Source organism: Zootoca vivipara, chromosome 14, assembly GCF_965207765.1.
Source record: "Zootoca vivipara chromosome 14, rZooViv2.hap1.1, whole genome shotgun sequence".
Taxonomy (NCBI): Eukaryota; Metazoa; Chordata; class Lepidosauria; order Squamata; family Lacertidae; genus Zootoca; species Zootoca vivipara.
This window is the reverse complement of record NC_142597.1, coordinates 28140399-28167501: the sequence shown is the minus strand read 5'-3', so window position 1 is coordinate 28167501 and position 27103 is coordinate 28140399. Positions and strand designations below refer to the sequence as shown.

At 44.5% G+C, this 27103-nt stretch overlaps 1 protein-coding gene across 4 annotated transcripts in view; it reads right to left on the bottom strand.

The window, feature by feature from the left end:
- Window positions 1–22332: 22332 nt before the first annotated feature.
- The window catches only part of ZBTB44 (zinc finger and BTB domain containing 44), a 34930-nt gene continuing 30159 nt past the window's right edge, over window positions 22333–27103 (bottom strand). For 2 of the 4 annotated variants that reach the window (XM_035139372.3, XM_088657540.1), the window contains 3 exons: window positions 26803–26966; window positions 25478–25778; window positions 22333–23045 (listed from right to left, as the gene is read on the bottom strand). In XM_035139372.3, coding sequence (XP_034995263.1) covers window positions 22763–23045; window positions 25478–25778; window positions 26803–26966 — 748 coding nt within the window. In that variant the 3' untranslated portion in view covers window positions 22333–22762. Of the gene's footprint in view, window positions 23046–25477; window positions 25779–26802; window positions 26988–27103 lie in introns of all 4 variants that reach the window. The other 2 variants (XM_060268563.2, XM_060268564.2) reach the window with 1 other exon arrangement.

Sequence of the window (27103 nt, the reverse complement as noted above, 5' to 3'; positions counted from 1 at the left end):
GCAGTTATTACCTTAATAAAATGCATGATTACGGCATTAAGGTTTTATTGAGGTTTAGTAGCTGCCTTTGGATCCTCTGGATTATATGTTGGTTAATCCTCGGCGAAGGGGTTTTCATTTCTTCAGCTGATATTTATTTAACATGTAATGAATGTGTTGGTGAATCTATTAAATGCATATGTGGAGGCCTTAATTTGAAGTGCTACCCCCGAAAATAAAAATAGAAGGAAGGTGACTGTTCAATTCATGTAATCCTATTTAAACACGGAGCGAGCCAAACTCAATCCAAGGCCAAAGCAAACTGTCATATAAACTCCGCGCCAGATGTCCCACACGGGGCTGACTGAAACGCCAAAGAAAATAAAGGTTAAAGGAAGTGGCTGAGTTGTTCCATCCCCAGAGCAACCTGGATAGGAGGACTTTGATTCCACGGAGGAACAAAACCTCTTCCCCATGCAGTTGAACTGCATTTGCCGAACAAGTCTTCCCTTCCACGGGGCTTCTTAGCGAATGGAAAGCAGATCTTGTAGAAGGTGGTTTAGGAAATAAGAGTTTCAACTTTCCCCTGAAATTGATGGCAAAAATTCAATGAGCAAGGAGAGGTTTCCTCCCCCCCCCATAGGACACCCTCCAGTGACAGAATCTGGTATTGACCTGAACTGGAAGTATACCCCAGTGTTGAGGGGCACTATGTTTCTCAAACAGCAGGCTGGGCCTCACCGGTGCATTTTGGGCCCCTTTCCAGTGGGCTATGTTCTTCTTATTTTAAGACCTGCAGGTGGCAGGCTTCATTCTCAGAAGAAGCATCCCTATATTCTCCAAAAGCAAAGTACTATATTCTCCCAAAGCAAAGGGTGCTTCTCAGGAACATAGGACTCTACCTTAAATGGAGCGCCAAACCATTGGGCCGTCTAGCTCAGTACTGTCGACAGTGACTGGTAGCGAGTCTCCAGGGTTTCAGTCTGAGTCTCTCAGAGTCTTTCAGCCAGAGTCGAATATTGAACCCAGGACCTTCTGTATGCAAAGCAGGAAAGGTCTGTGGGCTTTAGGTTGGAAAAGATTTCCCACCACTGATGTTAGAAGACAAAGTTTTCTCTTCATAGATCCTGGGTTGTTCATCCGCGTGCCGATTGTTTAGTGGAGGGTTTCCCCAATGTATTTTAAATAAAGTTGTAGTCTGGAACTATTTGCTTGGAAAGGCAAAGCATGCCATTTCTTCAAACTCCAGCTCTCTTTACCCAAATTCTCCCTCCTTTTGTCTTCCTGCTTTAATTGTTCCTGGTAGGATTACTCACCTTTGGCATTCATTTTCCAACTTTCCCATGTCTTTTGTGAGGGGAATCCCACACTCTTTCCCAGGAAGCAAAGGAGCAGGAGGTTTTGTTTAAGTATGACACGGATGAACTAGCCAAGTGTTAGGTGCTCCAAATCCTCCAGCTATCAACACTGTCCCATGAAAAACACTCCTCTTCAAGGACGGCCCAAGAGGATTCCTGCATGTGTGTAGACACAGCTAGGGTTGCCAGACTCAATAGAGGACAGGACTTCTGTGCCTTTAATTGCCCTGCTCTCTTTTGAGTCTGGAAACCTTAAAGAGAAACCAGCAGAACCTTTGTTTAATTTCCAAGCAAAGGGTCTGCTGGTTTCTCTTTAAGGTTTCCAGACTCAAAAGAGAGCAGGGCAATTAAAGGCACAGAAGTCCTGTCCTCTAATGAGTATGGCAACCCTGGACACAGCTTGTACCTGTGTTTGGTACAATGTGTGAATATGGGCTACAATCAGGAAGAGCTCAAGAAACTCAGCGCCTCCTCCCTCCCATATGACATAGAAGAAGCTGGGATGGGGATGAATTTGCTCAAAGGGGCAACAGGGTTGCTATGGGGGTGGGTCCAGGGGCCCCATTTGTACCAGGCCAGCAGGGGCCTCAGACTCTCAGCTTCCAGTTTTTGTTTTAAAGTAAGCCATGCCATCCAAACATGAGCACTTGAACAGAATCGCTGTAACTCTTAACTCCCTTTTGACACCCTGTCATCTGAAATACGATGACTGGGTCTTGCACTGACTGTAGTATTGCCAGCCTAAGACCAGCAGGTGAAAGATCTACATTAGCACAACTCATGGAACTTGAGTTCTTTGCATGGTTTGGGGTTGACGTTGGAGGAGAGCAGGGCTCTTGTGCCCTTAACAGCGATGTGGCAGGGAGATATTAAACACAGCAAGTATTTAGTAGTATGAAACTATAATTGTGAGGAAAAGCTTCACTTGTTGATATTGTGTCTGTCAGACATCTTATTACCTGCTTTCACCTGCCAAAGAAGATACCAATGTGCAGGGGAGATAAAATGCATGAAAATTTAATGCACACCTTTGCCTTCGTTGGCGAGCACAGCAGAGAGCCCAGTCTATGTACAGTATATTCGGCCAAGAAATCCCCAAGGGAACAGTACAGTGACAGCTGGCCTGTCCCCCCCTCACACTATTTTGCCACTGACAGAACGTCTCCATTTGCACACCTGCACCAATGACCTCAGTGTGGGTTGATGGGTGGCATGTGTGCTGCAAGCTTCTTGTCAGGTGACCCGCTGGCTGTGAGCAGGGAGCCGCCGTCTTGCCTGTGAGAAAACAAAACAGCCGCCATGTTGGGGGTGAGTCACGTGTCCCAAGGGACGCAGTTGTCCCTTGGCTGCATTTAGAAACGCACGGATAAAATTGCTTTTTCAGATTAAGTGGGGATTAAGGTGTGTTATCTGAGACTCAAGCCAGCTTAATCCCTTAAAATGGAAGGGTGTCTAAACTATGGAGCTTTGCTCTGCCAGAAGGCACCCCTTCCTGTTTTGCTTTGCATTCTGGGTATGTGCTGCCACGCTCCCTTCCTCTTCTGAACTGGGTCCAAGTCTGATTTCCTGCGTCTTTGACTCCCGCCAGCTTGACACAGCCTGCCCTGGTGATGAAATCACCAAGTTGGCTTGCATTTGGCCTGAAAAAAAGAAGAGAAAAATCCTTCCTCGGGGCCTTTCATCTACGCAGAGGACGTTGGTTTCTCAAACACAGATGGGCCTTTGCCAAGTCCTTATGGCCTGGTGCCTGAGTAAGCTGGTGTTCAGCTGTTGGGTTTTGTGCCTTTTTAAATCAACTTTTGCCAGCTTGTATTTTTTAACGCTCATAAAATGAGGAAGAGGGCTTGGGGGTAGAGTGACCTTTCCTCTTCGTTGCCTTTTGTGAACTTTGAAAGGAAGGCATGTGCGACCAGCCATTCAAATTGCAAGTTCTAGAAAGGCCAGACATTCAATCACCTTTTAAAGGATTAAAAGGCGCGCAATGAAGTTGGGGACTGTTCAGGGGACTCAGCTACATCAATAATAAAAAAGCATTTTATGTGTTAAAACACTGTGACACCAGATAGCGCTGTCTTTCGCCAATTTGATTCCCCACTTTCAAGTTTTCATAAAAGGCTTTTTTGATTTGTCTAGATCCAGCCAGGGTTTCACGATCAGTTTGGTGATACGTGCTGGAAGGATGAGTGGACAGCGTGCAATGGCTGGAGCAACAAAGGCTACTGACTTGCAAAATAATAATAATACCAACCTACTAAGAGTCTAGTAGCCTGGTATCAATGCTGGCTGTGGTGGTGGTAAAGAGAATCTGTCTCCTCTAGAATCACAGAAACTCAGTCTGCTGCTATTATTGCCTTCTCTACCAGGCAGATTGGTGGTAGAGGACATAAGGACCCCTCCAGACTGGTTGTTTTGGTGGGTTATCGTTCAACATGCCATTGATGCAGTAATGGTGCATTGGTTGTGAATTTCTGCTAGACAACCTGTCAGGGGTTGTTGCGACTACTCCAGAGTAACGATGCTCCACATGCTTGTCTTTCAACAATATTTTATTGGTGCACTCTATTTACAGTGAGACAGGTGTGGAAAACATGTCTGCTCATTCCGATGCAGAATCCGGCACTGCTCCTCCGCGTGACTTCCTCCAACATAAGAGTCTCGGGACAGTGAACCTCCTTCCCCTTTTTCTCCTGCGTAATTCCGGAACCGGAGGAAAGGGTCTACGCTCCGTGCTTTCCTTCTCCCCCTTTCCCCCCTCTATCTCCTCCCTCCTGTGTAGCCGGGGCTCTCCCATGCTGCCAGAGCCCTGGCCCTCTCTCTCCACTTCCTGACTGGTTTCCTCAGCATCCTCACTTCCCTCACTGCTTGGGGATGAGCTACTTCTGATGCACGGGGGAGGTTCTCTATACTGATACCCCTTACACAACACAACCCACACATTGTTCTGTTATGACTCCCTGGTGTTTCCACAATATCACTGTCTGGAGGGTCAATCTTGCTCTACAGCACAACACCAGCTGGAGAGCATCCATGATGCTGTCTAGACTTTAGACTGGAGAGTTCTGGATTCAAATGCTTCCTCAGGATGGCCTGGTGGGACCATTGCTACTCTGTCTAATCTATGTCCCAGGAGGTATTGTGGCAAGAGTGAGATCACAGGCTCTGGCCTGAGCTCCCTAGAGGAAAGGCAACATTGCAAATTAAGGAAAGAGATAACAAGAGCAATGCAGGAAACCCCTGCCTCTGTTCTGTTCAAACCTCTTCTGACTTCTGACGTGCCTTCAAGGAATGCCCCTCCACCACCATAAGGTCTAGAAACTTGCCTTTTAGACTAATGGTGGCATTGAAACCCTGAGATTCGCACGGTGCTAGAATTGTGTGCTTGGAACCAAACTCCCTGCTGGCATGATGTAATTGTGGCAGTGTGGGATACAGAGTAAACAGTAGTGAGCTGATAGATTGCAGCTTGATATGAAAGAAAGAAAGAAAGAAAGAAAGAAAAGTCAGTCTTCTTCAATCCTGCTTAGCTTGATGTGATTCAATAACATTGTGGTTGTGTTGACTTGAGATCAGGGTGGCATTTTTGGTGCATGCACAGACTGCGTTCCAACACACATGTGCACACAGAGTTGGTTTCAGACAATGCCAACCCTACCCTGTCCTGCCCCTTCCTGCCCCCTTGCAAATCCTTCTCCTGCCTGGGAAGTGGAGGTCCAGGAGAACCTGCATATGGTTATCATTGGGTATTGGGGGAAGCACATGGCCAGGATCCCGAGTCTCATTTTCCTCTGGACCACACTCCATCTACCCATTGTTTATTGTGGGGGAAGATGGCCTGGAAAACAGAATTGCCGGCTGAAGGAACATAGCGTTTAAACACTGACAACGGAAACGCCTCTTCCCAATCAAGCTCTGTTGGGTGGGCGAGTGGCTTTGGCAGAGGCAGGCTGTTCTCGCACTGGGAATGTGGGAGGATAAAAGGATGGCAGCCCAGTTATTCCGGGATTATTGCACTCCCCCCACCCCCACGGCTTGCAGCCCACCAGCTTGGGGCTGGATCTACCAGTTAGACACCTGAAGCAGCAGGTCACCTAGTCTAACCAGTTGCTCACATACCCTCCAATATTTCTCTGATGAAAATAGGGACGTCCTATTCTGTAATAATAATAATAATAATAATAATAATAATAATAATAATAATTTATTATTTATACCCCGCCCATCTGGCCGGGTCTCCCCAGCCACTCTGGGCGGCTTCCAACAGAAGAATAAAACACAATAATCTATTAAACATTAAAAGCCTCCCTGAACAGGGCTGCCTTCAGATGTCTTCTAAAAGTCTGGTAGTTGTTTTCCTTTTTGACATCTGTTGGGAGGGCGTTCCACAGGGTAGGCGCCACCACCGAGAAGGCCCTCTGCCTAGTTCCCTGCAACTTGGCTTCTCGCAACGAGGGAACCACCAGAAGGCCCTCAGTGCTGGACCTCAGTGTCCGGGCAGAATGATGGATAATAATAATAATAATAATAATAATAATAATAATAATAATAATATGATTTATACCCCGCCTATCTGACTGGGTTGCCCCAGCCACTCTAGACAGCTTCCAACATATATAAAAACATGCCTCCAGATATCTTCTAAAAGCTGTATAGTTACTTATCACCTTGGCTCGGGGCTCACGTAACTCCATACCTTCCAACATTTCTCTAATGAAAATAGGGACATCCTAAGGAAAAGCCTGCCTGCCTGCCTCCCTTCTTACTCACAAGCAGTCCAGGGAGTGGCCCTCCCTGTCAGCTGCCTCCTCCATAGTCTCAGCCACTTGCCCTTGGACCACTGAGCAGGGAGGAGGGTGGGGCAATGAAACTAGAATTAGCTGGCTCTGTCTGTCATTGGCTCTGGCGCCACCTACTGTTGGCCTCCCAGCCTTCTGCCCCCTCCACTCCCAATGGGCACCAACCGCCACTGGATCCTGGAGAGGGATAAGTCTGTTTATCAACAATATGCTCACGGACACCCCCCCCTCCTCTCTTGAAAGTGCGTCTGCATGCATCCAGATGCTCTGTGATTATTCTCCCCATAGGCACACCAGCTGCTCACTCTTGCACACCATCCAAGAGGGAGAAGCCAATGGTGGCAAGAGGCTGAGGTGCCTTTAAGGAGATGCTCTGCCAAACTGTCTGGTGCTGTTCATGCTGCAGGAAAGCGAGAGCGTCCTTTGGCTCTCCTGAGGATCCTCCAAGTCTTGCTATGCTGAAAAAAACATGGGCCCTATATTTTAAAAGAAAAAAATAGCTGCTGACTGGGGTTGTAGCAGATGAAGCTGCTCCCCCCACTTCACTCCCCTCTCCTCCCGTCTCACCCAGACCGTCTAGTGTCCAATTTATCCAAAGCAGAGGCTGCTGTCCAGGGATTTTGAACAAACAGAGGACCAAACATCTGGAAGGAGCAGATGGTTTTAATAGCCATGGAGAGTACATTTCAGCACATGCCTGCCAGTGCTCATCTCCTGACGAGGAGGCGGAACAAAAACTCCCAGACAAAAGCAGCACCCCTTCGCCCTCCAGAGGTGGGGTTGGGGGAGGACATCGTAAGAAAGGTGCAGGTGGGCCAATGCTCTTTGATAACTTGAGCTGTGTTTCCTGCATCACAGGCATTGGTCTCAACGTTCCTTTGGGTCCTTCCGCACTATATAATTCAATGTTTCTATGATTTTGTGAAACGTTGTCTTGTCCTTGCAGCAATCTTTGCGCATTTTCCATACATGCGTGTTTCCACTTTCTGGAGTTGTGAGTTATGATGATCGTGTTGATGAGTTCTTCCCTTTAATAGCAACAAAAGTACAAAGCTTCCCTATAACTGGTTGCATTTACCGGCATTTAACCTTCCATGTGTGATGTGGTGGGTGGTGCCCAATGGGCGGAAAGCAGGGAGGCAAACAGCAGGGGGCGCCAGAGCCAATGACAGCTACAGCCAACTCCTTCTAACTTTGTCCCTGTCCTCTTCGCTCCTAAGTTCTAAAAGGGCAACCAGGAGAAGGAGGAAGTTGACTACTTGTAAGTAAGAAGGTAGGCAGGTGTGGGCTAGCTGAGGGCAGACTGAGACTGGTGGGCCTGTGTCCCACCAGCCCCAACAGATCTGCACCCCCCCAGTGCACATGTGTGTAGAGAAAGAGAGAAAGGAGACCCAACCTAGCAAATTTATTTTACCAGAGGTGACAGAGTGCACTGATAAACTTTAATTGCGCAAACCTAAATTTCTAGTATGCACTTGGATAAACTCCTGCAAAATAGGCAAGACGAGACCGGAGCAAAGAGTTCTATTAAGCATCTTAGAGGACTGTCTGGAGATCTGAGGTTGTAACAATGGGCTTTGGCTGCCTGCTGGTGTTGAAGCCAAGGCTGAGGAACCTGGGGGTTTCCAGATAATGGTTGGCTCCCATCTCCTAGCTAGGGGTATCTTCAAGGTTTGGCGTGGTTGGCCCGTACCCCAGCAGGGGAGCCACTGGCAAGAGGTCTCTCACCTGCTCTTTCTGCTTGTTCACTTGGCCCTTACTCTGGTCCAGGCATCAGTGGTGGAGAGGAGGAGGAGGAGGAGGAGCCTGCACTGTCTACTTGCTCATTGGTTCTTTGTAGGTGCTTCTTTGGGGCGTGAGCTTCCCTAATAGCTGCCAAGTCTCCCGCTGAAAAATGCAGGATCAGTAGCGGCGCGGCACCAGAAGTCGCTTTTACGCATGTTTGGACATGCATAGAAGGAACTTCTGGTGTCGCTCTGCCTTATTTCCGGTGCCCAGACATGGGCAGAGCGGCACCAGAAATGGAGTCTCCCTGGCAGGTAGGAAATCTGGGGGATTTCCGGGATTTTTTTTGTATTCGTGATAACAGTGGGAAACGGAATAAAATCCAGGGGTTTCCCGCGAAAAACGGGAGACTTGGCAGCTATGGCTTCCCTACGAGAGAGCTTGGTAAAGGAGTGATCAACAAGAACAAACACTGGCAGCAGAGTTGGCCCTACACATTAGACCAGTGTTTCTCAACCTTTTTTGGGCAAAGGCACACTTGTTTCATGAAAAAAATCATGAGGCACACCACCATTAGAAAATGTTAAAAAAATTAACTCTGTGCCTATATTGACTATATATAAAGTAATTCTCCCACGGCACACCAGGCAACATCTCGTGGCACACTAGTGTGCCGCGGAACAGTGGTTGAGAAACACTGCATTAGACAGAGTGAGGTGGATGCCGCAGGGGGCAGAGGCTGGGTGGCAGCGAGGTGTTGGGGGTCAGAGCTTCCTGTGCTCTGCAGGCTATCTTGCAGCCCCCTAAGTTAGTTCACTGCCCTCAGGTATGGTGGAAGATGTTGTTCTGTCTCCAGTGCTGAAGGAAGGATGCTTTCAAAGCACCTTCAGAGCTTGTTCTTTTCCTCAAAGAATTCTGGGAATTCTAGTCTACCCACCAGATACTTACAATTCTCAACAACCCTGAGCAAACTACACTGCCCAGAATTCTTTGGAGGCAAACACACACACACACACACACACACACACACACACACACACACACACACACACACTTACTTCCAAGGTGCTTTAAGAGAATACTGTGTGTGCAGCCTGAGAGTTGGTTGTCATTCTGGCTGGTGGAATGAGGGACTGTTTTACCCTTTGCCTCAGGCAGCAAAAAATATTGGGCCACCCCTGGGTGACTGAGTGCAGTAGCCCTAAATCTGATGGAGGCCATGTGGAGGTTAATGGACTCTTTTGGCCAGCAATATGCAGAAATGCCGCAGAGCCCTTTCTAGCATTTGGCTACAGATATGTGGGGTCAGTGCATACTGCTTTGAGACGTTGACATTTTTCAAACCCTGTGCATCCTGCCCCGGGGTTCTGTTTTTGGTTTTTTGGTTTGGTTTCTGCCTGGAATTGCTCTCAGGATTGCCCAGTCTGCATCTCTGGCTGATGTTTATCATGGCCAGGTGCAAATCTTCTTGCTCTGGAGCAGAGCCACGGAGGCCCTCATGTTTGGAAGAGTTTTCGCTTGCTACCACCACCACCAGACGCTGCCTTCCAGGATTTTGCTTTAAATCTTCTGCTGTATTTGATTAACCCGCCCCAGCTGTTTTTCCACTTGGACAACAAGCATAAATCTAGGAGCTTGTGTGTGAGAGAGTGTCTGTGTCTGAGAATGTGTGCAAGTCTGAGAGACTGTGTGACTCTGTGTGTTGCGTTGCATTGTGTGTGCGGTGAAAGTTCAGCCTTGCCAACATGAAGAGTTGCCTCCTTCCTCCCTCTGCTCATATGACACCTACCACCTACTCATTTTAGGTGGGGGGGGAAGCTCCTGCTGGTGCCAAGGAAAGGGTTAAAATGCCCTGCTCTCTTTCTGGGGGTCCCAGTGAAAATGACACCCCCACAACTGCTAGCAGTTGGGGAGGGGACTATGAATTGGTCTCCAATGATGCCTTTGTCCTTTGGTCCTAAGTCAGCCCCCCCCAACTTCGGCCCTCCAGATGTTTTGGACTACAAGTCCTATCTTCCCCGACCACTGATCCTGTTAGCTAGGGATCATGGGAGTTGTAGGCCAAAACATCTGGAGGGCCACAGTTTGGGGATGCCTGTCCTAAGTCACAGAAGAGTTGCTAGAAACTATCATAGAGTTGGAAGCACCATCTAGTCTAGGGATGAGGAATCCTTTTCAGCCAGAGGGAAGCGTTCCTTTCTTTGGGCCCCCAAGAATGAGGTTCTCAATCCCTAGTCCGAGTGGAGGCTGACCTTTTAAGGCAAATGGGTCACTCTCCCACCAAGCTCAACCAGCCCCCAGCTGCCTACCTTCCCACATTTAACTGGTCCGGGATGAGGACACTGCCTGTTTCCTTGTTGCCCTTTTTAGAACTCAGCGGGATGGGGGACAAAGCTAGCTGCCTTTGCCTGAGCATTGGCTCTGGCGCCCCCTACTGTTGTGCTCCCTGCCTTGCGTTCTGCCCCTCGATCAGCACCAGCCACCACTGTAGCCTGAATCTTCTGAAGAGCAAGGAACTCAGGCAGGGGCAGGGTTCTATTCTGGCTCCCAGTTGCAAAGCCTGGAGGAGGAGCTCTTTCCAAAGGCTGTAATAATTAGATCACACAAGCAAATTGCTGGCTTAAGGTACGTCAGGCAATGCACATGGTTTATAGGACCTGAGAGACAAGGGTTCAAACCCCCATTCCGCCTGGGTGACCCTAGACCAGCCAATGCCTCTCAGCTTAACCTACCTCACAGGGTTGCTGTGATGATGAAATGAGTAGGGAGAGAACAATGTATAGCACCTTGAGCTCCTTGGAGGACAAGGTGGCATAGAAATGCAAAACAAGGAAACAAACTGAAATAACGCCACAACAAAGGCAGATGCTGCAACTGCAAAGCTTTGGGCGTTGATCTGACACTATCACATCTTTCTAAGTTCCTGTGCATTACCTATAGTAAATGCATGTGTGTGTGTACCAATAGGTCATCTAGTCCAACCCCCTGCAATGGATTTGTGATGCAAAACTGGCTTCCCATGTTCAAGCATGAACTGGGAACATGGGTCTTGCAAACGTGTGTGTTTCCCAAACTAAATCCCAACTGCAAACAGCTGAGATAAGAAGCAGGAAATAGTTGGGTATTGTTGTTATTACCTTATGCATTTTGAGAGAGAGCGCAAGACGGAGAGAATTAAGAAGTGTTGTTCAAAGGCTATAAAAGGCAAAAGTTTGGACGAAGGTGATTGCGGAAGGTTTGCCAAGTTATTGGAAGGGTGTGTGTGTGTGTGTGTGTGTGTGCAGAATCGAAACCATTATGCGGTTAGGACTTGGCGCAAGTATCTCTGCTTGGATAAATCAGCCACTCGGGTCTGATGGTTGTTCCTGCTGACAGGCTTTCAAACTCCTTGGCTAGATGAACAGGGCATGTGCTTTATATGCACTCACAGAATAGTAAACTGTTATTAAAAATTGTGGCGGAGGGAGAAAGGCGTCCAGGGAAGGTGGGGGGGGGCAGATAACCCCATTATGATTTACGTGTGGCTTTGCTTGTCTCAGAACAGAACAAACTCATCCATGCCCAGGGCAGGCTGAGGAAGATGAGGACGTAGCTGGCTGAGGATTAAGAACCAGGAGTTTGTGTGAGAGAGCTACACATATTTTAAACAAACCTGGCTGCTTTTTTTGGGTTTTGCTTCTGAAAATCTAGATTAGGGATGGGGCAGACTTTTGACCCAGTTCACGTTTAAAGGCAAAGGTACCTACTTTGCTTTTTCAGAAAGAATACGCAAAGCGAAAGCCAGGAACTCCTTTCAAAATTTGCACTGCTCTGAATTTTGTAGCGCAGTTCCCCAGCCAAGTAATGTGTACCAAAGTGCATCTATCAGAGCACAGAACTAAATGCCTATGTTAGAAAAATAAAAATATACAAAAACACATTACAAAAAATGTATATATAAAAAATCTTCCTTGTTATTATGATTTTTCTTTTTTGAAGAAGGCGGCTGGGATTGATTAGGAAAGGACTAGAAAACCAACTATGTATTCTGATACAATCTTTCCCCAGCCCCCATTTTGTTTGTAAAATGCCTCTTTAATTGCACCTTTGAAACATGAGCCAGTAGTGTCGCAAAGCAATGTATTAAATAAAACCTGGGACTTTTCGTTAGCTAGAGGGCCTCTCCATACTTTGCAATTTTCACCATTTTATTATTTTGTGATGCTTTTCCACCTACACTGGTGGAGACAGTATGCCTCTGACTACAAGTTGATGGGAGTTGCAGGTGGGCAGAGTGCTGCTGAACTCGGGTCTCTCACAGGGATCTGGTTGGTTGGTCATTGTGAGAAAAGGAAGCTGCACTAGCTGAGCTACTGTCTTGATCCAGCAGGCTCTTCTCAAGTTCTTATTACTTTTATTATTATAATTGCCAGTTGATGTGTTAAGGAAGGCACTTACAGCTCTCGAGATCCCAAACTGTACCCACATTTAGATGTAAATTATTATACAAGTATGTGTGGTAGAAAAGTATGAAGGGGGGGAAAAATATTGTTCCTTATTTATTGCTCCCTGTGTAACTACCCCAGGGATAGAATTCTCCAAGGAGCTTTTCGGAGTGTTTCCTTCTTGAATAGTAAGGGGGGTGGGTAATGTTAATTTTCTAGCGGATGGGGATACACACACTAAATATAAGGTCTCTATGCTTTCCTTAATAGCCCAATGGATCCTAACCCTAACCCTACCTACGCAAAAATGTACTTCTATAGTGTTTGCACTTTTGCACCGACCAATGGTTTTTAACAAATGAATTGGGATGACTGACAATATCCTGAAGCTTGCTTATAGATGAAAGAAGCCAACTGCTAAATCTCGAGCCTTGATTTCACGAGATACACATGTCAAGGGTAACTTAACAGAGACTCAGCTAGATTGGTAAAGAAAAAGCGATTTATATGTGTTGTCTTCTTCTTCTTCTTCTTCTTCTTTGGCGATCACTCATAGCAGAGTAAGATTGTCTTCCATAAACATGGTTTTAACAATGGGTCCGTAAGTGACTGTGGAGGCCAATTCTGGATCCACACGTCCTTCCACAGTGGGGACGTTGGTTTCCAGACGGGAGTTGATCATGGTGTGGATTTGCCAAGCGTGCCTTCCTCTTAGCACATTTCTTCCTTGCGTCCTGAGATCGAGTTTCTTCAAAGCCCATGACACCTTTGGTAAAGGCTGTTCTCCAACTGGAGCGCTCGCAGGCCAGTGTTTCCCAGCTGTCAGTGTTTCTACTACATTTTTTTTAGATTTGCCTTGAGACAGTCTTTAAACCTCTTTTGTTGACCACCAGCATTACGCTTTCCATTTTTAAGTTCGGAATAGAGTAGTTGCTTTGGAAGACGATCATCAGACATCCGCACATGACGAGTCCAACAAAGTTGATGTTAAAGAATCATTGCTTCAACACTTGCAATCTTTGCTTCTTCCAGTACACCGATATTAGTTCGCCTGTCTTCCCAAGCGATGTGTAAAATTTTTCGGAGACACCATTGATGGAATCTTTCGAGGAGTTGGAGATGGCGTTTATAAGTGGTCCATGTTTCACAAGCATATAGTAAGGTTGGTAGTACAATAGCTTTATAAAGGAGCATTTTGGTTTCCCTGCAAATGTCCCGGTCCTCAAACACTCTGTGCGATATAAGATTGTGCCACCAGATGGGGCTGTGGAGTCCCGTTTTTCTCTACCTGTTTGCCTTGTTTAAATTTACGTGTTTTAACTGAAATGCTTCTTTGACGTGTCTATCCAGCCCAGGTTTCTCTGCAGCTTAACACAGGTCTGCAGCAGGGTTTCTTCCATATCTTGAAGAGCAAAAAAAGAGGGCAGCCCAAGCCGCTGCCAGCCCGAGCTGGGGAAAGAGGCACACGGATGCAGACACGGGGGGCTGCTGCTGCTGCGCCCATGCACCTCTCTCCCCAGCTCAGGCTGGCAGCAGACACAGCGTGCAGAGCAGCCACCCAAGTCCTTTAAAATGTAAAAATCTGCCTGGATGGGCATGTTGGCCCCCCAAAAGAGGACATGTCCGGGTTTTCCCGGACATATGGCAACGGTAGTTTCTCATAGGCCAAGCAAAGAGGGCAGGGGGAGGAGTATGCAAAGTGGGCTGCACTTCATGGGGCAGTTGACACTGGCAGAACTTAACATGCAAAATACTGAGTGACTGTGGAGACAATGAAAAATTAACCGGAGCTGCAGGTGTCAGCTGGAGCGGCCAAATTTTAACCTGGCCCCCATGGCTATCTTTTAACAGACAGTGGCTAAATCTGCGGCAATTTAACAGCTGATGGCCGGGGTTAGATCCACCTGCCAATTTTCTGCACACACAACTACTCTGCATGTAAGATGGGCTGCTTTATCTAGCCAGTTAACAACCTGGGTGCCTGTAGTTTAGGAAGCAGCATCCCAGCCAATTGCAGTGGCAGCAAAACTGGCTCAACCAGGCCCCAACTCAAAGACAAAGGCAGGCAGGCAACTCAGCCCGCTTCCCGTATGTGGGCTTTTCCGTAGCAGCACCTGTCCGCTGTCAAATTTATTTGCTAAAAGCCACAGGTCATCACATCAATACAAGGCATCCGTGGGCAGGGAAAGGGAGAGGCGGCAATGCATGTATCTGAAGGCGCTTGGCTACTGTTTTGCGATGCATTTGTTGGGAAACATCAGGGGTTGCTTCAGGTCTCAGATTAAGGTCCCTTCCAATCTACAATTCTATGATTCCAGGCAGCACGGTGTAGTGGCTAAGAGAGTGTTGGACTATGACTTGAGAGAGACCAGGGTGCAGATACCCACTTGGTGGGTGATCCTTGGGGGCACCCTAACCTACCTTCCCAGGGTTGTTGTGACGATCGGCTGGGGAGGAGGGGAACGCATGGACACCACCTTGAGCTCCTTGGAAGAAAGGTGGTAAATAAGCGTAATGAGTAAATCAATGAATAACAAACTGCAACAATGTTAAATCTTGAAACCACCCCAAATGTATGCAGCCCTAGTGCTCAGTCCCGCAAAGGGCTGTCTCATGGGAACAAAAGTATCATCTCTGACAAACACTCCCCTCTCCTGAAGAACATTTAAGATTCTCCGAGTGTATTCAAAGGAAACCAGAACCAAAATAATTTTAAACTCTTAAATCACACCACTGGGCTTCTCCAAAGTATAACGTAAACATGAATTTGCTTCTGAACACCCCCATAGAGATTTAACCCCCCTTCCCTTTAGAACATTTCTTTGACACAACCCTTCAGCCTTTTGTGAATTTGTGGAGGAAAATGTCAACCTTAAAGCACTCTTTTAAAAAAGTTAACTGGTTCTCTATAGTCCTCCCGCCCCAACGTGCTCTTTTAACTGTACTAATTTCAAATCAATCAACTGGTGGTTATGTAAGTTGTTTATAATTTCTGTCACGTCAGCCCTGAAATAAATCTGTAGCTTGCCAATATTACATAAAGGGGGGGGGAATCCCCTGAATTGGGGAAGGAGATCGGGGTCTATGCTTGGAAGACGCTCTTTTAAAAATACTCTGTTCCCCATTACGCAATGGTGACTCCCCCCACGCCTAGACCTTCTTACATAACACATGAGCTTGTTTACACTGTTGTAAGCATAGCTTTAAATGGGTCCTTCAAAAAAAGGTGGAAGGTTAGGAGAAGCAGAACTCGAAAATCCAGTTCAGACTTTAGGGCTTGTTTTCTTGCTATGGATATATGTCCTGCGAGGGGAAAAACGCCCTACATGGTTGTAGAACACAATTTCTTAGATGCAGAAGCAGTAACATGTAAGGCTGTTTGATGCAGTTAAGCCAGTATGGACAGCTCTTGAGTAGGTAGGTCTGCTTTTATTTTAAAGCTGTTTTGACTCCCAAGTGAACCTGAACCGAAAAACCAAATTTCTTTCCCAAAGCAGGGGTAACCAGAGCTGTCATTTGAAAGGCTATTGGCTGAAGTGTGTGCTCATCCTAGTGAAAAAGGTGATGCATGTATCTTCCACAGTATCTTATCCCCTAGGAACACTCACAATTCCATTACCTACAGATGTTTCCCTAGCCAAGGAATGGCAAATGTAGCCCTCCAGGTTTGGCCCCTGTCTGGCCCTCAACACCCTCCCCAGGCCACACCCCTCATTGGTCCACCACTGCACCTTCCTTGAGTTTTTTTGCCTTGCTGAGATGTGCCCTTGAACTCCAATGCGTCTTGCATGTCTGGGTGGAGGAGTTAAGTCAGGCATCCCCAAACTACAGCCCTCCAGATGTTTTGGCCTACAACTCCCATGATCTGGGGATGCCTGAGTTAAGTGGTGTGTACAAACTAGACCACTTTACAAAGTTAAACTCTTTGCCCCTCCCACTCTCCCTCTGGCCCCACCCACCAGTGGCATGTGACCCTCTCCCCCTGGAAGGCTGCCCAGAAAGGAACGTAACCCTTGGGCTGAAAAAGTTCCCCCAGCTTTTCCCATAGTCTCATGGGGTAATCCATGCTGTTGAGCAACTTCCACTTTGAGACTTGCCAAATGCATAACTAAATCTCAAGCTATTAAAAAAACAAAACTACAGTCCAACACACTTCTGGTAAACTCTCCAGCAGCTCCCTTTGATGGGAGCCAGCTGGGGCAAGAACTGAGAAAGGGATGGGAACTAGTCCCTCCCTCTCCTGGTTAGCAAACCATCACTTGAGAAAATGATAAGTCAAGTTGCACTAAGTGTAAAAGTACCGTAAGTGCCTGACAACTCATCCGTAGCACTTTCTTGCATACAAAGTGGGACTAATGGTTTTCACACCTAACTGCATTGGATCGTACAGAAGAGGGTCCCCCAACAATTAAAGGTTGTTTGCCCGCCTTCTTTAGCAAACCAGAAGCCAGTAACTAGGCGTATTCTCTTAAATGCCAATGACACCTGACTGCGTGGAGTCTTTCACACCTGGCGAGAATGCAAGATTTCAGCCCAAAGGACAGAAACCTTGCAGAGGGCTTTATGCTTGCTCCAACAAGTTGATTTAAGAACTGGATCAGGCCAGGGGCCCATCTAGTCCAGGAACTGAGCACAACATATTGTGTTCTATTGGCTGCAAACCCGTTTGCAAGGGTATCAGGTCATAAGATAGCGTAGGGTGCATGAAACCCAGTACAGCAGAATGACTCACTTTGGTTCTTAAAATAGGCCTTAGCTATATGATTTCACCTCCTGTTCACCCTGAAAGCTTGCACAGCTAGGATGGTAGTTTACATTCCAGACAGTCTCTCTATTACAGCACTTAGTCTACGGGACTGCAAGTTGGCCTTCATCCATGTGCGCAGAAAGTTCCTCATGAGCATGGGAAGCATTCCCCTTATAAACTATAAGGCCAATGTGCCCTTTGGATCCCGCCTGGTGTCTGAAAATCAAATGCACACAGACATGGAGAAATAACAACACAAAAGTAGGTGCTTACTCCATAAAACATTAATATTTTAATGAAAAATCTTATCATGTTTCTATCCAAAGACACTCAAAACTAGTTTTTCTTCCCGCTCAATTTTGACTTATTAATGGGACCAGTCTGGATATTTTTTTTGTTTTTGAACTTTTTTTTAAAGATTAAACAACCAGGCTAGCAAAAAAGGTACCCAATACATATTCTTCTTATATCAAACAAGCTAATATTTCAGTACAAGGTAACTATACAGAATATACCCTGTTTCTCATATTTTAAGGCATACCCATAAAATAAGCCATAGCAGGATTTTTAAGCATTCAAGGAATATAAGCCATACCCCGAAAATAAGACATAGTGATAGGCACAGCAGCAATGCCGGCCGCGGCAGGAGGAGGAGGAAAAAAATAAGACATCCCTTGAAAATAAGCCATAGTGTGTTTTTTTGAGGAAAAAATAAATATAAGACGTGTCTTATAATATGAGAAACACGGTATACATCACACAGAGAATCACAAAAGCGAACACTACAGGCTCAGAACAGATTTTTGAAAAAACCATGATATTCACATTGATTACAAGAACTCTAAAAATGATTGTAACAGTGAAACGGCACTTTAGTTTACAAAAAGTCACAAAAATATATATATAGCCACCAAGAACTATGGGTTCCTGAAAAATACTAATAGCCAGATATAGTATATAAAATGCAAAGTGTATTTCAACATTAAAAATAAAACCAAACCCAAAAAACATTTTTTCCTCCATTAAGTTCAATAAACATGCCAAGTAGCCTAGCTGTGGTCGGCACGGACAAGAAAAGCTGTATGAGATGGGCAGCTGGTGACTGAAGACTGGCACAGTTAGAAGAGGGAGGGAGTCACACACATAGCGGCTGGGGAGCCCCTTGAGAGTTCAGTTCACATTCCCAGATCCAGCTTTACTCCCTTCCCTTTTAAGGATTCTACAAAGGCCCAGAGACAAGACAGCACTGCAAAGATGGGGCCTGGAAGCACTCTCCAGCTTCCGTTGGGGGGTGGGGTGGGGGGGTGGAAGTCAGAATAAAGCTGGCAGCATGCGGGCAGCTGAAACCAAACAAAACCAAACTGCAACATCCTTCCGAGGGTCTCGCTAACCCCGCCCAGAAAGGAGGTCACAACAGTGCTGCTGGAGAGCATCATCAAGGTGGCCAGGCCCCTGGGAGAGATTGACAAGACCCACTGAAGTACTCTTGATACCACACAGAGAAATTAAAATAAAAACAACAACACACCACAGAGCTTTAAAACCAGTTATCTTGCATTTAAAAATATTTGCATCATTTTTTAAAAAAATTACCAGCTTTTATTCTATGATGAGTTCTAGTATTTATTCATTTCTAATATTACCCCGCTTCCCAGCCAAATGTGACCCCCAAAAGCCTTGAACGGCAGAGTATACCCCTGAATCCAAGCAGGAAACACTTGTTCCTAAAGAAACTTAGGAATGGGCAATGACTGTTAACTTTTTTGTTTGTTTGTTCTGTTTGTTTCTGGGATAAGAAAAGCAAGTCTTTCTTTTCTGCAGAAAGGTAACTAAGGAGCAAAAATTGCCTCTGTTATAGTGATCCTCATCCAAACCATTCCTGGTGCACTACGTTCTGCAGACTTTTAAGAAAAAGGCAGAGAAACAGGATCTAACCCTCTGCCATCTTCTACCTTAAGGCTGGTGAAGAAAAATTAGTAACAATCCCTCCCCCCCAAAAAAATCTGACCAAAGCCACTATTTTAAAATTTGCAAATGCATTGTTAAAAAAATACAGTTTTAATCTCTTTTGGGAACTGGGGCCTAGGGACTTTCGTTTTATAAAATATATAATATATATATTCATATATTTTGCTACACTGGCACTGGTTGCTTAAAAACAACACTTTTTCACATTTACACTTTTCAGACTAAGGATAAGTGCCGAAACTAGAACTAAGGACACAGATACCATGTTCTGTGTTAGAATGGGGAGCAAAAAAATTGGTCAGTCTGAGAAGAGAGGCTGAACTGTCTTCCAAAAGACGCATAAAAGGCAAAATGAGCCCTAAGCTGGTGACAAGAGATTTGCTATATGAAACTGACATTCCATGTTGCGCTTTGGGGGAACATGGTCTCATTTCCTACGTACACATACCCTCTTCGTAGGTGTTTGTGGGTATCACCTGTTGGCACACTGAAACCAGCCTCACTAGTGTGCAACTTCTGAGAGATGAGGAAAATGTCAGGTGTGGATCCTAACTCCCACCTGCACCCTTTCCAAATTCTGTGTGATAACAGATGCTTCTCCTCTGGATATAAATCTCTCTCACACACAAATCATGGAAAGGCTGTACAGTATATCCAGATTCTCTGGGTGGCTACATCACATGTGTAGGTCTCACTGAGCGACCACTGGAATAACTTGGGATGGTTAACTGTAAACCCCAACACTACAAAAGGATCACCTGGCTCCATCACCAAAGAAACTCCCATTTTATTAGCTTGGGTTGGAAACATCATTGAGCCCCCCGCTCCCCCAAGTGCAATTCTTGTGATGATGCCTTGGAAAAGACGCAGGCTCAATGGGATTTAAAACAGGGATGGGCAAAGGTTATTAAGCCTTAAGAAGGGTTGTTCATCCAGCTGGTGGCTTTTAGATTGGTTCACTGAAGCTCTTTGAAAGAGAAGACTGTGGCAGCAACCTAGGGGAAGATGGCGTCATTCTCTTTGAGAGCCCAGGTTGGGATGGATAGATGAAGACCAGTCACTCAGGCTTTCGTAAAGAGATTATTTCTCCACAGCACTGGCCAAACTTTCAAGGAGCCTATAAATACCCCATGGGGCTGACTGTTTGCAACCCCCGATTTAAAATATGCTATGCATATAGCCTATTTAAACTAGGCACACTTTAACTGGAAGTAAAGTTTAATTTAAATAAGTGGGGTTATGTTTTCAAGTTAAACATGGGCATTGCTCAAGGTAAGACCCCAAATTCAGCTACACAATTTCATTTTAAATGCTTCTAACAGACGTCTGACTCAGCAAGTTAACATTTCCAAATGTCAATGTATAAAAACAAGGACTCTTTTTCACAGGTAGGTAGCTCTATGGAGAGGGTGGGGGTATTCCTTCACCAGGAAACATTTATGTACAGTATTACAAAAATGTTTCTTTCTGTGGAAGAGAGATCCTTTACTGGGCTGAGATTTAAAAATACTGAATAAATACAACAAGGTATGGGTTTTTTTGTACTGTGACATAACACAGTAGCCCATAATTCATGTAAACAGTAACTATGCTCAATTTTACTTATGAAAGAATAAGAATAAACTTGAGGTTGAACACACTTTTTATGAATTTCTTCATTTAGTGTTTTTTCCTTAGTATTACTTCTGATACGAAGTTTCACATCTCCTAAATGTAGATCACCTGCTCTACATTTGCACATATCAAATATGCAATTTGCGCTTGCGAATTATTACTCGTAACTGACCTTATAGAAGAGATAGGATGTACTGTGCAGGCAGACACCCCTCCATCCCCCAGAAAAGAGGTTAAACAACTGCAAAGCACACCTGCTGGATGGTCTGCCAGGTAATGAGTTTACATGCAACCCATGTGCTTCCTGCATCATTTAGACTTGTTGCCTTAATATGATTTGTGACAAGACAAAACAAAACATTTATCTATTGGAATTTGCAACTTCAAGTCAGTTTCATCCTGCATTTATGGGATAAAATAAATGGACAGTCCAATGTATCCAGAGAAATAATTAAAACTGCGGTACAAACGATTCTCTTTTGCTGATTTTTGTTATATGATGGAACCGTCGTACTTCATACAGGTTCAACCTGAGAAGAGGGACAGAGCCTCAGAGGGGGCTTCTTCTGCTGAAAAGAGTGGAAGTGTGATTTTTTTTATTCTATTTGAAAATCATGGGAAGAAAAACCTAAATCTATTTAACAGAACACTTGTACAAAAAGATGCCTCCTTAGTTTTTTGTATTAGTAGAACATCAAATTTCTTCAAAACTATGATTTCCAATTATTGCTGTATAAAGTATCAGCCCTGCTATTTAACCTTTGCAGTGACTAAATTATTTTTCCCTATCAGCCCCACGCTTAAAAAAAAAAAATTAGTTTGATGATAATGTGAAATTCATTTCATTGGTACCTCCCTCAGATAAATTTCACTTAAAAAACACCAAACCATTTGGTGAATTGTGAAGCTTCGATGTGTCAGGATGCTCAGAACCAAACAAATGAGAAAAACAGATTAAAAAATGTAGTCCAAATTAAATTTCCAAGCCTTACCAACAACAGAAGATGTTGGCAAAAAACCCAAAAACTGCTGGCCTGAAAATGCCCTATCATGTGTTTACCACCTTTTATAAACTTTGCAGGGAAAAATGAAATGGCAAGTCTTTCTGACTATTGCTTGCTGGATCTGTGTATGTAGCCAAGGTAATGGCTTTTATGAAACCAGCTTGGCAAGGGTATAAAAATGTTTTAAAACAGGAAGATTTTATCATTGCTAATAGGCCTTCTGTAAACAACCCCTGTTGGGTTAGAAACTTGGCCTCTAAAAGAAAATAAATTGCTTGCATTATCTAAAAACAGTATAATAAAACCGAAGTGCATACATAGATGTGTAACTGCAAAAGTGTACATTAATGCACAAAAGCTCTTTTGCCTTTTGTAAACTCTCTCCTTGTCATGTACTCATACTACCCCATGATGTTAAATACAATTAGGACTTCTTGACTACAGAGTTTTTTTTTATGTACCACTTCGGAGAATGAAATCCAGATAAGGCCATCTGCATGAACAGTTTCTAAAAAGGAGTGGCATGCCAGAGGTGAGCATACCTAGGCATGTTCCCCTTTGCTTTGCCAAAGCCAATCAATCATCTGCTTCTAAAAACAGAGGTCTTGTAAGCTTTAGAAACAGTATAGTAAGCATTCCTTAAAGAAAAGCACAGACCGAAATTATTCCTTCTAAACAATACATGGTCTACCAACGCAGGCAAATTTTTCTCTTCCGTACTTGTTTTTTTTGGTGTGTGTGCATGTGTACTCAAAACTCATCATTTTAAGTGCCATTCATTTTTCTTCCTGTACCAGAAATCCTGCAAAAATGGGGTGAGCAAAGCAATCCATTAATAATTAGGTCTAAACTGCAGAATGAGAAACCACAAATGTAGTTTGAGTGTGCTTAGCTTTCCTTTAGAAGTGCATGTGATGTTCTGATAGAACCTTACTGTGCATTTCAGTCATAAAATGTTTCCACAGAAGTGACCGTTTGGCTGTGAAGAATAGTGTAATATCTTTTGCAGTTTATGGTTTTAACAGCATAGCTTACAAAATTAAAAAGGGGTACATTCTTCCCCCCCACCTTTTCTGAAAATTAAATTAAAATGTACAAGACCAAACACAGGCACTTTCCAAAAAGACAAAAATGAAACCAAATTGCGGACTTATTCAATAGTGATAGACGAGAGCCCTGGTTTCGGGGGGTCATCCCGGCTCACGTCGGCACTTGCAGTCGTCTTTGGCTGCTCTGGCATGTCTTCTTCCTTTTCTGCCAACCCACCCAGAGGCCCCAAGGGGAAAGTGCTTTCACAATTCTGAGTTGATGAAACCTGTGAAATGACAGGCATTTGGACAGAGGAGCTGCTTTCAAATCCATGCTCTCCTAGCTCATACTGGCCAAGGGTTTCTTCCTGTTCTTGGTTTAAGTAGTCCGGTACTAGGAAATCACTAGAGGGGAGGTCAAAGGTCAAGAGAGACAGTTACTTGTTAGTGAAACATTCAACATGCTTGTGCTAGCTACAGCATGTTGTAAGGCAACGATAAAGCTAACTTCACAGCATGGCCTCAGGAAAAGCTGCCATTAAGAACTCAATCTCTATTTTATGGCTCCCATGCCTTTCAAAGGCGCTGTGTGACACCTGTGTTATATAACATGCTAGATCACTCCTTCAGAGCAGCTTGTCCTGTGACTCTAGCATGGTTATTGTCTTCATGCTACCACAAAGCTTTCTTTTCAAATGTCTGTGCTAGCATGGAGAATTCCAACATGCAGCAACCCAACAAGCTTTCTGCATGTAAGCTGAAACTTGTGAACTGCCCCCAAATTGCAGTGATATCATGCAAAACTACAGCAGAAGGTCTATTTTGTATTCCACTCCCCACTCCCCAGTGGTAATTTCGTTATCTGGGCATAGGTTCAAACCTGGCCACCCATCAAGACATATGAAAAACACACAGTACAATCAAAGTGCATTCATGCCCAAAAAAGATGGGAAAAGATTTAGTGTTTATCTGCTTTGAAAAAAGAGGAACCAAACCTAAATAAAAGAATATGGAAAACAAAACAAGTATCAGGCCCATGAATTGTATTTACCCCACCCTTGCCCCTGGCAGAGATAGCCCTATACCAAGCTAGCTGCTCTAGGGCCAATGGCCATTAGTTGAGGATGATGGGAGTTGTAAACCATAACATCTGGAGGGGACCACACTAGCTGCTTCTACTCTGGGGGAAGCTGCAGCATGGGGAAAAGGCGGTTGTGGAGAATTTTGCCAGGGAAAAAGCTATGGTGGGCATGAGACCCTCAGTTCTCAACCTGATTGTTTCACTCTCCCATGACACTGGGTGGTCTTGTATTGCAAAGTCAGGGCTTATCCACACTTAATTTTCCTCCACTCTTTCCAGGCATGATTTAAAGCTCCATGTCTGAGCACCCTATTTTTACTCTGGAATTGTTCCCACGAAAACTCGCTTTCCAAAGCCCTGGAAATCTGCAGAAAACCTGAATTGACGTTTGCTCCGATTCAGCTTTAAAGAGCAGGTTTTCATGCGGAAAGCTCGGGGAAAACAAAACAAAACAAAACAAAACATTAAAGCACAGGCCTCTGCCTGAAAAGAGCAGGGCAAAAGGTAAGTGTGGGTGAAACCCAATGAAAAATATTTTTGTTGGACTAGGATTTCAAAATTTAAAAATAATATTCGGAGGTGTTTGGACAATTCAATTTTTTTAGTTAACTTAGTAGTGGGAAACTTAAAGAGACACTGAAATGTATCTGCTACCCAAGAAAATTAATCATAAAAGGCTCTGAGAAAACAAAAGTTAAACAAAAATACATACCAGCATTTTGATCTGTGACTGAATCAAAAACCAAAATGGCATACATAAAAAAAAAAGTTTTGAAACAAAAGGTTCCTTAAGTTTACTGTTTTGTGGTCAATTACATATTAGAGAAAACTGATATTAGAAGTAAATAATAAAGGGTTGTAACAAACATTTCTGTGCAGTTGGTTTTAAAGGGAGCCCTACCAAGTACAAGCCAGTCGATATAAAGCCGTATCAATTCAATTATCTTCAATGGGAGATTTATTTAAGTATTTGCTGAACGTCTGGCGTAATCAACATTGGTTGGTGCCCTTCCTTTCTGAAACTGGGAGGGCTATCCATTTAATGTCAGCTGAAATTAATTCCCCGTCAAAAAGAAGTATTGAAACATAACTGGACATTGCAAACCAGACCAGCTACATAAAGGGTACAGTGGTGCCTTGCAAGACAAATTTAATTCGTTCTGCGAAAAATTCGTCGTGTGAATCGCGGTTTCCCATAGGAATGCATTGGAATATCTTTTTTTGCCCATAGGAATGCATTAATTAAATTTCAATGCATTCCTATGGGAAACTGCAATTCGCAAGACGAATTTTTCGCAAAATGAATTCATCTTGCGAATCACCATCAGATCGCAAGACGCATTCGTCTTGCAGGGCATTCGTCTTGCGAGGTACCACTGTAATTTGTTTCATTTGGATGCAGCTGTTTAAGCAGTTATGAAAGCAAAGGTGAGAAGATGGGAATACCCTATTCAGTTCTGCTAACCTCCTCATGGATACTCCTGGTCAGTAAACCAAGGGGAATATTAATGTGAGGCAGTCTAAAGGCAACATGCTGCCCTGATTATGTGATATATAGAATATATACAGTTTTTTACAACCCCAAAAGCAGAATAGAGATTATTGGTGACAAGGATGCAGTAGCCCACTGGATTGCAATGAACTGGCAATCTGGTGGGAAAAGATACTACAGGCTGCCCCAAACACAGGAAGAGATGGTTCAGGAATGAAAAAAAAAGGCATGTTTCCCTGATAGGTTTTTTGCGGTGCACCTCACCTGCTCTGGAAGTAGTTTGCTAGCTCTGACGCTTCATGGTTCAGACTCCTCAGATGAACGATTAAATTTCCAGAGTTGGTGAACATGGCGCCACATGTTTTGCACTCGTAAATCCGAGGCTTGCGGATAATGTGCCGGGAAACCCGCATGTGGTGTTTATATTCCCCGAAGGAAGTGAAAGTGGCACTACATATCTGGCACCGGAAACAGCGTTTACCTTCGTGCTTCAGGCGATGCATCTTTAGCGAATAAGCCCGGGTGAACTTTTTCCCACAACGGTCACACTGAAATGGTTTAATGCCTGTGGGAAGACAGAGAGGAAGGAAATTGACTCTCCCCCACTTAAGCCAATGAGGGGCAAACTCCATTCTTCACGGACTGTAAGGGCAGAAGCTCTATTAACACGGAAAGTGCTTTCTGAAGCTTCTAAGACCTGTCAAAGGCTGAAAGTAACAGCAGTGGTTTTTCAAAAAGCTGGGAATATGAATCTTTCAATTAGATACCAATTAGGTGCAGGATACATAACTTAAATCTGATGTACAGTGTTGGGGCAATAATGCCTGGATCACATGCTTGGTAATTTTGTTATGCTTGCAAGAATGTTTTCAGTCAGCCACAGTACAACATTCTTTGCACTCTTCTCCTCACGGTAGCCAGATGTTAAGACTAAGCAGTCTTTCCTCTCTGCTCTTGATTATATGGGTTGACTGAAAATGCACTCCAAAGTTGCAATCTATGCACACCAGCTAGGAGCATGTCTTACTGAACTCAATATGTGGTATGTTCAGGGGGAACAAGTTCCGATCACTTCTCCCCTCTGCATATCTCCTGAACCCCCTAGAGTAGATTTAAGGGGCACAGGAGGACATGGGGGAAGTTCTGTTGCATGAGCACTGAGCAGACCTTGTTCTGCGCACTTAACAACTTAATTGAACCCCACGCAGTGGAACTTCTGAGTAGACATGCAGAGGATTGTGTTGTTCAGTTTTATTGTTTTACACAGCTTCAAACCCTTATGAAAAGATCCTTGTGCATCATTTTAATTTATTTTTCCTAGGAAGGCTTTGAACTCCTAGCAATATAGCTCCAATGTGGAAGAATATTAGCCTAGTTATTATTATTTAACAACAACAACAACACAACAACAACAACAACACAACACAACAACAACAACAACAACAACAACAACAACAACAACATTTTAAAGGCCCAGCACCAACAAGGATATGGCTGCTGAGTGAAAAAAGATGTTGCATGCTCTTTAAGTAACATGGGGGTTGCGATCAAACAATGCATTTCAGAAGCACAATGTGGAAGGTCCTTACCTGAGTGGATGAGCATGTGCTGTTTTAAGTTCTGAATACGGGTGAATCGAACACCACAGGTGGGACACTGAAAAGGTCTATCAGGGCCATTTGGGCTGGGTCTCTCTGTGCTACTGGTTGAAGGAGCAATATAGAGCTGGTAAGGATACTGGACATTCTCCAATCTGAAGAGGCAAGCAATCACTCTTTTAGAGGGAGATCAAGGAGAAAAATGTGAAATATCTAAACACAAATATGAATGTATACAAAAAACAACAACAAAACCTCAACAACACATTCAGAAGCAAAACTGAAGTTCATT